The sequence below is a fragment of the Entelurus aequoreus genome, linkage group LG13 (genome assembly GCF_033978785.1).
Source record: "Entelurus aequoreus isolate RoL-2023_Sb linkage group LG13, RoL_Eaeq_v1.1, whole genome shotgun sequence".
Taxonomy (NCBI): Eukaryota; Metazoa; Chordata; class Actinopteri; order Syngnathiformes; family Syngnathidae; genus Entelurus; species Entelurus aequoreus.
The window spans coordinates 12,864,595-12,876,473 of record NC_084743.1 but is presented as its reverse complement, the minus strand read 5'-3'; the positions used below and the strand labels follow the sequence as shown (position 1 = coordinate 12,876,473).

The window sequence follows — 11,879 nt, the reverse complement described above, 5'->3', positions numbered from 1 at the left end:
CATTTGTTGCCACTTCAAATCATCAAAATTAAATGAAATAAACATTTGAATGCATCAGTCTGTGTGCAATGAATAAATATAATGTACAAGTTACACCTTTTGAATGCAATTACTGAAATAAATCAAGTTTTTCAAAATATTCTAATTTACTGGCTTTTACCTGTATATATATATATATATATATATATATATATATATATATATATATATATATATATATATATATATATATATATATATATATATATATATATATATATATATGTTCCTAATTGACTGATGATGTCATGTTATCGATGGAAAAATGCATGTTTAGACAATATGATTTGCCTGAGCGGCTGGGAGACACTGAAAGTAACAAGCGGAAGAAAATGGATTAGAAAGGACAGATTAAAAAAAAATCATAAACTAAAAACTATAAATACAAAATATTTTTTCAACTTTTCAACCAAATTTTGGACGCCTTAGTTTTGGGACCTCTGGTCTAGCTCCTGCCACTGGTAAAGTTACTAAACATGTCAGACCTTACTTAGTAAATTTAAAAGGCCTCGTTACGATTCTCAACTTAGTCCCGACTAAGCCAGGAACAAAACGAGGATTTGTATCGGAGACGCCAAACTTGCTAATTTTCTCCTTGATAGGTATGTCAGGCATTTACGTTTTCTTATGACTTGTAATAAATGGAAATGCACATTTGGTATGTCAACTATATTGTCCAATACAGTCTATGATCTTGTCTAACAAAGCTAGTATGTTCATACAGGCTAACGGGAGAAATATATGCCCGTTAGCCTGTATGTCGTGTATTTGAACTGACAGGACAAAATATATGTTGGACAAATAAAAGGTATGTGGGTATGGGTAGTGTCAGTGCCTATTTCCTTCTCAACATGCTGACACGCTGAGGAAAGGTGTTCCAACATTAGCACGGTTGTCATCATGGCGATGTGAAAGGTATGTAGACAGCCAAATCACATCATCAAATAATTCCTTATTCGTGTTTGTATATTGTGGACTACATGCACCAAGCTATATGGCAATCTGCAACGTTTGAAACAGTAACCTATAGGCATGCCTTGCTAAAATGTCTCCTCTTTAGTTTTGGGGGTACATTAGGCTGCTAAACATGCTCTACTTATTTTCACCAGTTTAACCATTTAGTTGGTTGTAGTTGGTTGTAGTCTTTGTTTTCTGATAGTACTGACAACAACCATAGGATTGCCATTTGTTGTGATATTGTACGCAGACATGAAGTACTTCTTCCTGAAAATAGCCTAATTCTGTGTAAAATGTGTTGGTTCGAGATTTGTTATTGACAAAACGCTTGTCTATTCAGCTATTATGGTCCCAGCACCTTAACCCTGAGTAAGAGTCAGTGGAAGTTCCTTGGACTAGCCCAGTCCATCCAGCTGAATTCGGCTGCGTATCTGGCAACCTCAGTCCGGGAGACAAGGGAAGGGACTACAGAATTTTGACCTTGATTGCAGTACCATTTCTGGCCACATTATTACATATGGCACCTTTAAAAATGAGCTAATTGGAATAACTTTTGGTCCAGTTGTTACATTTTGTTTTATTATGACATTTTTGGGTGAAATGCTTTGTCGGCGTTGGAAATTGCAACATTACCCAGAGGCGGTTTGGCGGAGTCCGCTCTCAGTGCTGCTGGAGTGACGGCCAAAGAGTTGGCGTTCGGGATGAACCAGTCTCGGAAATGGGCTTTCTGACCCTCCATGAAACAAAAATAGGTGGAATTACCCGGAGGCCGTCGCAGAGCTCCGTTGGCTCCGAGTGGGGCAGTGGTGAGTTCCAGAAGAACGTTCCGGTCGCGTCTAGTTTTCAGTTTGAAAATCCTCCGGACTCGACGCTTCGTCCTCACTCAGAACTTCTCTGTTGATGAAGGTCCCCGCCAGGGACGCGCCCAGGGCTTGTTTGACGGGCGCCATCTCGGAAAGGATGATGTTGTCCTGGCTCACCAGCGTGGTCTTGTCCATGATCTCCTTGCTGTGCTTGGAGATCACGGCGTCCAGGAAGTCGTACTTGTGCGAGAGCGTTCCGCTTTCAAACAGGTACTTCGTCAGGTAGGAAAACGCCACGTTTGCCAGAAAGGACGCCACCATTGACACGGTCTTGAACGGGAACCTCTGCTGGACAAAGTACTCCACCTCTCCAGTGAGGCGGTGGATCTTCTCCTGGGTCACCCAGCCGGGGTAGTAGATGAACGGGGGTAGTTTCAGGTAGGGTTCGCCGCCACCGATTCGTAGCAACAGACCGAAGACGTAGGCGGCCACTGAGCCGTAGGTGTTGGTTCCTTTGACGAAAAGGACGCTTAGAAGTTGGGGGAAGACGATGACGTAGACCAGGTCCGAGCTCAGGTACCACAGGCCGTACACGGTTCCTGTTAGCAAGGCCATGGCGGTGGCAAGGGCTCCGAAGACGAAGATGGTGAGGCGCATCACCCAGACGATCTCACGATCTGAGGCCTATAACACAACATAGTCTATCAGAACTCAACAGCCATGTCTTAGCTTTGATTTAATCAATAACGACATAATCAACCTCACCCATCCATCCATCCATCCATCCATTTCCTACCGCTTTTTTTCTCCCTAAATGCCATCCATCCATCCATCTTCTTCCACTTATCTGAGGTCGAGACTTCCCTCTCCCCAGCCACTTGGTCCAGCTCCTCCCGGGGGATCCCGAGGCGTTCCCAGGCCAGCCGGGAGACATAGTCTTCCCAACGTGTCCTGGGTCTTCCCCGCGGATTCCTACCGGTCAGACGTGCCCGAAACATCTCCCTAGGGAGGCGTTCGGGTGGCATCCTGACCAGATGCCCGAACCACCTCATCTGGCTCCTCTCCATGTGGAGGAGCAGCGGCTTTACTTTGAGCTCCTCCCGGATGCCAGAGCTTCTCACCCTATCTCTAAGGGAGAGACCCGCCACCCGGCGGAGGAAACTCATTTGGGCCGCTTGTACCCGTGATCTTGTCCTTTCGGTCATAACCCAAAGCTCATGACCATAGGTGAGGATGGGAACGTAGATCGACAGGTAGATTGAGAGCTTTGCCTTCCGGCTCAGCTCCTTCTTCACCACAACGGATCGATACAGCGTCCGCATTACTGAAGACGCCGCACCGATCCGCCTGTCGATCTCACCATCCACTCTTCCCTCACTCGTGAACAAGACTCCAAGGTACTTGAACTCCTCCACTTGGGGCAAGATCTCCTCCCCTAACCCGGAGATGGCACTCCACCCTTTTCTGGGCGAGAACCATGGACTCGGACTTGGAGGTGCTGATTCTCATCCCAGTCGCTTCACACTCGGCTGCGAACCGATCTCTAAACGTTTAAGCATAAAAATGGCTAACACTAACCTGCTAAGATTTTTTAGCCAATGTTACAGCCGAACCCCTCAGACTCACATACCTTGGTACTTGACACATTCTAACCTGAGCATGCTAACAACAACGTGCTAACTTTTTTTTAGCCAGTTTGGCAGCCGAAAGGCCTCAGACTCATATAACTTACTGTTAGCATGCTAACGTTAGCATTCTAAATTTTTTTTAGCCAATCTTACATCCGAACACCTCAGAGCCGTATAACCTGACACAAGCTAACTGTTATCATGCTAACATTAGCAATCTCGCGCACCAATATGAGCATACTAATTTTTCCACTAATTTTTCAGCCGAAATCCCTCAGAGTCATATAACTTGGCGCTCTATATATGCTAGCTGTTAGCATGCTCACTTTTTAAGGTAATTTTACATGCGTTCACTTCCTAGTCACATGACTTGGGGCTTAACGCATTCTTACTGTTAGCATGCTAACATTAGAATTCTAGGGCACTAATATGAGCATGCTATTTCTTCAGCCAATTTTGCAGCCGAAATCCCTCAGAGTCATATAACTTGGCACTTTATACATGCTAACTGTTAGCATGTTTACTTTTCAAGCTAATTTTACATGCGTACACTTCCTAGTCACATGACTTGGGACTTGATGCATTCTTACTGTTAGCATGCTAATTTTTCAGCCAAGTTTGCAGCCGAAATCCCTCAAAGTCGTATAACTTGGCACTTTATACATGCTAAGTGTTAGCATGCTAACTTTTTAAAGCTAATTCTACATGCGTACTCTTCCTAGTCACATGACTTGGGACTTGATGCATTCTTACTGTTAGCATGCAAATTTTTCAGCCTAGTTGGCAGCCGAAATCCCTCAGAGTCATATAACTTGGCACTTTATACATGCTAACTGCTAGCATGTTTACTTTTCAAGCTAATTTTACATGCGTACACTTCCTAGTCATATGACTTGGGACTTGATGCATTCTTACTGTTAGCATGCTAATTTTTCAGGCAAGTTTGCAGCCGAAATCCCTCAGAGTCATATAACTTGGCACTTTATACATGCTAACTGTTAGCATGCTAACTTGTTAAGTTAATTTTACATGCGTACACTTCCTAGTCACATGACTTGGGACTTGACGCATTCTTACTGTTAGCATGCTAAATTTTCAGCCAAGTTGGCAGCCGAAATCCCTCAGAGTCATATAACTTGGCACTTTAAACATGCTAACTGTTAGCATGCTAACTTGTTAAGCTAATTTTACATGCGTACACTTCCTAGTCACATGACTTGGGACTTGATGCATTCTTACTGTTAGCATGCTAATTTTTCAGGCAAGTTTGCAGTCGAAATCCCTCAGAGTCATATAACTTGGCACTTTATACATGCTAACTGTTAGCATGCTAACTTTTCAAGCTAATTCTACATGCGTACACTTCCTAGTCACATGACTTGGGACTTGACACATTTTTACTGATAGCATGCTAGCATTAGCATTATAGCGTACTAGTATGAGCATGCTAATTTTTCAGCCAATTTTGCAGCCGAATTCCCTCAGCGTCGTATAACTTGGCACTTCATACATGCTAACTGTTAGCATGTTCACTTTTTAAGCCAATTCTACATGCGTACACTTCCTGGTCACATGACTTGGGGCTTAACGCATTCTTACTGTTAGCATGCTAACATTAGCATTCTAGGGCACTAATACAAGCATGCTAATTCTTCAGCCAATTTTGCAGCCGAAATCCCTCAGAGTCATATAACTTGGCACTTTATACATGCTAACTGTTAGCATGGTTACTTTTCAAGCTAATTTTACATGCGTACACTTCCTAGTCACATGACTTGGGACTTGATGCGTTCTTACTGTTAGCATGCTAATTTTTCAGCCAAGTTTGCAGCCGAAATCCCTCAAAGTCGTATAACTTGGCACTTTATACATGCTAACTGTTAGCATGCTCACTTTTCAAGCTAATTCTACATGCGTACACTTCTTAGTCACATGACTTGGGACTTGACGCATTCTTACTGTTAGCATGCTCATTTTTCAGCCAAGTTGGCAGCCGAAATCCCTCAGAGTCATATAACTTGGCATTTTATACATGCTAACTGTTAGCATGCTAACTTTTCAAGCTTATTCTACATGCGTACACTTCCTAGTCACATGAATTGGGACTTGATGCGTTCTTACTGTTAGCATGCTAATTTTTCAGGCAAGTTGGCAGTCGAAATCCCTCAGAGTCATATAACTTTGCACTTTGTACATACTAACTGTTAGCATGCTAACTTTTCAAGCTAATTTTACATGCGTACACTTCCTAGTCACATGACTTGGGACTTGACACATTTTTACTGATAGCATGCTAGCATTAGCATTATAGCGTACTAGTATGAGCATGCTAATTTTTCAGCCAATTTTGCAGCCGAATTCCCTCAGCGTCGTATAACTTGGCACTTTATACATGCTAACTGTTAGCATGCTCACTTTTTAAGCCAATTCTACATGCGTACACTTCCTGGTCACGTGACTTGGGGCTTAACGCATTCTTGCTGTTAGCATGCTAACATTAGCATTCTAGGGCACTAATACGAGCATGCTAATTCTTCAGCCAATTTTGCAGCCGAAATCCCTCAGAGTCATATAACTTGGCACTTTATACATGCTAAATGTTAGCATGCTCACTTTTCAAGCTAATTTTACATTCGTACACTTCCTAGTCACATGACTTGGGACTTGATGCATTCTTACTGTTAGCATGCTAATTTTTCAGCCAAGTTTGCAGCCGAAACCCCTCAAAGTCGTATAACTTGGCACTTTATACATGCTAACTGTTAGCATGCTCACTTTTCAAGCTAATTTTACATTCGTACACTTCCTAGTCATATGACTTGGGACTTGATGCATTCTTACTGTTAGCATGCTAATTTTTCAGCCAAGTTTGCAGCCGAAACCCCTCAAAGTCGTATAACTTGGCACTTTATACATGCTAACTGTTAGCATGCTAACTTGTTAAGCTAATTTTACATGCGTACACTTCCTAGTCACATGACTTGGGACTTGATGCATTCTTACTGTTAGCATGCTAATTTTTCAGCCAAGTTGGCAGCCGAAATCCCTCAGAGTCATATAACTTGGCATTTTATACATGCTAACTGTTAGCATGCTAACTTTTCAAGCTTATTCTACATGCATACACTTCCTAGTCACATGACTTGGGACTTGACGCATTCTTACCGACAACATGCTAACATTAGCATTTAAGTTTGGTTTGCCCATTTTCGCGACTAGCTTATTTCAGCCTTCACACACACCCAAGATTACATATTCTAGTTTTTTTTGTGTGTAATGTGCTTATTTTGTCTTAGAATTTGTCCAATAAAATAAACAAACCAAGCTGCGAGCCAGAAATGGCCCCCTGGTCGTACTTTGGACCCCCTGGTGTAGACTGATATACGATCATTTGAATTGTCTACCAAGTTGTACACCCTTGTTTTTTTAATTGACATTAAATTGACTAACTGGTAAACTGCGAGCCTGGAACTACTACACACGCATCTACATGTAAACAAACGTTTGTAAACACTCGGTACAAAATGTGTCAGCGTGGTCCCTGGCGCTCCTACCGACTGCCGGAAGGCCAGTTGGTAGATGTTCCTGCAAACATGGAGCTGGCTGAGAGGATGGAGGAATCCGCCGAGGACATGACCGCCGCGGACACCGCCCCCAGGCCGAAGAAGGAGACGTAAGACGGGCAGAGGTGCTGAAGCACGATGGGGAGGATCATGTCGGATTCATCCTTGTCCTTCGGCGCCAGGGCCCCGTAAGAGTCTGGTTCCAGTCTGAAGGTGGATACGGGTAACAGATTTGAGGGTTGACGAAACAACTTTACAAACCCCAAAAGCAGTGGATAGATGGATTGTGATGGACTGATGACCAGTCCAGGGTGTAGTCAACATTTCACCCAGAGTCAGAGAAGGTATGGATAGATGGATTGTGATGGACTGATGGACCAGTCCAGGGTGTAGTCAACATTTTACCCAGAGTCAGAGATAGATGGATGTGATGGACTGATGACAAGTCCAGGGTGTAGTCAACATTTTACCCAGAGTCAGAGAAGGTATGGATGATGGATTGAGATGGACTGATGACCAGTCCAAGGTGTAGTCAACATTTTACCCAGAGTCAGAGAAGGTATGGATAGATGGATTGTGATGGACTGATGACCAGTCCAGGGTGTAGTCAACATTTTACCCAGAGTCAGAGAAGGTATGGATAGATGGATTGTGATGGACTGATGACCAGTCCAGGGTGTAGTCAACCTTTTACCCAGAGTCAGAGAAGGTATGGATGGATGGATTGAGATGGACTGATGACCAGTCCAAGGTGTAGTCAACATTTTACCCAGAGTCAGAGAAGGTATGGATAGATGGATTGTGATGGACTGATGACCAGTCCAGGGTGTAGTCAACATTTTACCCAGAGTCAGAGAAGGTATGGATAGATGGATTGTGATGGACTGATGACCAGTCCAGGGTGTAGTCAACATTTTACCCAGAGTCAGAGAAGGTATGGATGGATGGATTGAGATGGACTGATGACCAGTCCAAGGTGTAGTCAACATATTACCCAGAGTCAGAGAAGGTATGGATAGATGGATTGTGATGGACTGATGACCAGTCCAGGGTGTAGTCAACATTTCACCCAGAGTCAGAGAAGGTATGGATAGATGGATTGTGATGGACTGATGACCAGTCCAGGGTGTAGTCAACATTTCACCCAGAGTCAGAGAAGGTATAGATAGATGGATTGTGATAGACTGATGACCAGTCCAGGGTGTAGTCAACATTTTACCCAGAGTCAGAGAAGGTATGGATAGATGGATTGTGATGGACTGATGACCAGTCCAGGGTGTAGTCAACATTTTACCCAGAGTCAGAGAAGGTATGGATAGATGGATTGTGATGGACTGATGACCAGTCCAGGGTGTAGTCAACATTTTACCCAGAGTCAGAGAAGGTATGGATGGATGGATTGAGATGGACTGATGACCAGTCCAAGGTGTAGTCAACATTTTACCCAGAGTCAGAGAAGGTATGGATAGATGGATTGTGATGGACTGATGACCAGTCCAGGGTGTAGTCAACATTTCACCCAGAGTCAGAGAAGGTATAGATAGATGGATTGTGATAGACTGATGACCAGTCCAGGGTGTAGTCAACATTTTACCCAGAGTCAGAGAAGGTATGGATAGATGGATTGTGATGGACTGATGACCAGTCCAGGGTGTAGTCAACATTTTACCCAGAGTCAGAGAAGGTATGGATAGATGGATTGTGATGGACTGATGACCAGTCCAGGGTGTAGTCAACATTTTACCCAGAGTCAGAGAAGGTATGGATGGATGGATTGAGATGGACTGATGACCAGTCCAAGGTGTAGTCAACATTTTACCCAGAGTCAGAGAAGGTATGGATAGATGGATTGTGATGGACTGATGACCAGTCCAGGGTGTAGTCAACATTTCACCCAGAGTCAGAGAAGGTATGGATAGATGGATTGTGATGGACTGATGACCAGTCCAGGGTGTAGTCAACATTTCACCCAGAGTCAGAGAAGGTATAGATAGATGGATTGTGATAGACTGATGACCAGTCCAGGGTGTAGTCAACATTTTACCCAGAGTCAGAGAAGGTATGGATAGATGGATTGTGATGGACTGATGACCAGTCCAGGGTGTAGTCAACATTTCACCCAGAGTCAGAGAAGGTATGGATAGATGGATTGTGATGGACTGATGACCAGTCCAAGGTGTAGTCAACATTTTACCTTGAGTCAGAGAAGGTATGGATAGATGGATTGTGATGGACTGATGACCAGTCCAGGGTGTAGTCAACATTTCACCCAGAGTCAGAGAAGGCATGGATTGATGGATTGTGATGGACTGATGACCAGTCCAGGGTGTAGTCAACATTTCACCCAGAGTCAGAGAAGGTATGGATATATGGATTGTGATGGACTGATGACCAGTCCAGGGTGTAGTCAACATTTCACCCAGAGTCAGAGAAGGTATGGATAGATGGATTGTGATGGACTGATGACCAGTCCAGGGTGTAGTCAACATTTTACCCAGAGTCAGAGAAGGTATGGATGGATGGATTGAGATGGACTGATGACCAGTCCAAGGTGTAGTCAACATTTTACCCAGAGTCAGAGAAGGTATGGATAGATGGATTGTGATGGACTGATGACCAGTCCAGGGTGTAGTCAACATTTCACCCAGAGTCAGAGAAGGTATGGATAGATGGATTGTGATGGACTGATGACCAGTCCAGGGTGTAGTCAACATTTCACCCAGAGTCAGAGAAGGTATAGATAGATGGATTGTGATAGACTGATGACCAGTCCAGGGTGTAGTCAACATTTTACCCAGAGTCAGAGAAGGTATGGATAGATGGATTGTGATGGACTGATGACCAGTCCAGGGTGTAGTCAACATTTCACCCAGAGTCAGAGAAGGTATGGATAGATGGATTGTGATGGACTGATGACCAGTCCAAGGTGTAGTCAACATTTTACCTTGAGTCAGAGAAGGTATGGATAGATGGATTGTGATGGACTGATGACCAGTCCAGGGTGTAGTCAACATTTCACCCAGAGTCAGAGAAGGCATGGATTGATGGATTGTGATGGACTGATGACCAGTCCAGGGTGTAGTCAACATTTCACCCAGAGTCAGAGAAGGTATGGATATATGGATTGTGATGGACTGATGACCAGTCCAGGGTGTAGTCAACATTTCACCCAGAGTCAGAGAAGGTATGGATAGATGGATTGTGATGGACTGATGACCAGTCCAGGGTGTAGTCAACATTTTACCCAGAGTCAGAGAAGGTATGGATGGATGGATTGAGATGGACTGATGACCAGTCCAAGGTGTAGTCAACATTTTACCCAGAGTCAGAGAAGGTATGGATAGATGGATTGTGATGGACTGATGACCAGTCCAGGGTGTAGTCAACATTTCACCCAGAGTCAGAGAAGGTATGGATAGATGGATTGTGATGGACTGATGACCAGTCCAGGGTGTAGTCAACATTTCACCCAGAGTCAGAGAAGGTATAGATAGATGGATTGTGATAGACTGATGACCAGTCCAGGGTGTAGTCAACATTTTACCCAGAGTCAGAGAAGGTATGGATAGATGGATTGTGATGGACTGATGACCAGTCCAGGGTGTAGTCAACATTTCACCCAGAGTCAGAGAAGGTATGGATAGATGGATTGTGATGGACTGATGACCAGTCCAAGGTGTAGTCAACATTTTACCTTGAGTCAGAGAAGGTATGGATAGATGGATTGTGATGGACTGATGACCAGTCCAGGGTGTAGTCAACATTTCACCCAGAGTCAGAGAAGGCATGGATTGATGGATTGTGATGGACTGATGACCAGTCCAGGGTGTAGTCAACATTTCACCCAGAGTCAGAGAAGGCATGGATTGATGGATTGTGATAGACTGATGACCAGTCCAGGGTGTAGTCAACATTTTACCCAGAGTCAGAGAAGGTATGGATATATGGATTGTGATGGACTGATGACCAGTCCAGGGTGTAGTCAACATTTCACCCAGAGTCAGAGAAGGTATGGATATATGGATTGTGATGGACTGATGACCAGTCCAGGGTGTAGTCAACATTTCACCCAGAGTCAGAGAACGTATGGATAGATCAGGAGTCACCAACGCGGTGCCCGTGGGCACCAGGTAGCCCGTAAGGACCAGATGAGTAGCCCGCTGGCCTGTTCTAAAAATAGCTCAAAGAGCAGCACTTACCAGTGAGCTGCCTCTATTTTTTAAATTGTATTTATTTACTAGCAAGCTGGTCTCGCTTTGCTCGACATTTTTAATTCTAAGAGAGACAAAACTCAAATAGAATTTGAAAATCCAAGGAAATATTTTAAAGACTTGGTCTTCACTTGTTTAAATAAATTCATTAATTTTCTTACTTTGCTTCTTATAACTTTCAGAAAGACAATTTTAGAGAAAAAATACAACCTTAAAAATTATTTTAGGATTTTTAAACACATATACCTTTTTACCTTTTAAATTCCTTCCTCTTATTTCCTGACAATTTAAATCAATGTTCAAGTAATTTTTTTATTTTTATTGTAAACAATAATGAATAAATTTTAATTTAATTCTTCATTTTTAGCTTCTGTTTTTTCGACGAAGAATATTTGTGAAATATTTCTTCAAACTTATTATGATTCAAATTCAAAAAAAATATTCTGGCAAATCTAGAAAATCTGTAGAATCAAATTTAAATCTTATTTCAAAGTCTTTTGAATTTCTTTTAAAATTTTATGTTCTGGAAAATCTAGAAAAAATTTGTCTTTGTTAGAAATATAGCTTGGTCCAATTTGTTATATATTCTAACAAAGTGTAGATTGGATTTTAACCTATTTAAAACATGTCATCAAAATTCAAAAATTAATCTTAATCAGGAAAAATTACTAATGATGT

General features: G+C 42.8%; 1 protein-coding gene across 1 annotated transcript in view; it reads right to left on the bottom strand.

Annotated features, from left to right (window-relative positions):
- Positions 1-371: 371 nt before the first annotated feature.
- LOC133663763 (high-affinity choline transporter 1-like) overlaps positions 372-11,879 on the bottom strand; it is a 24,271-nt gene continuing 12,763 nt past the window's right edge. Inside the window, 4 exon segments of the mRNA XM_062068463.1 lie at positions 372-2,483; positions 6,982-7,016; positions 7,019-7,183; positions 7,186-7,197. Coding sequence (XP_061924447.1) covers positions 1,833-2,483; positions 6,982-7,016; positions 7,019-7,183; positions 7,186-7,197 — 863 coding nt within the window. The 3' untranslated portion in view covers positions 372-1,832.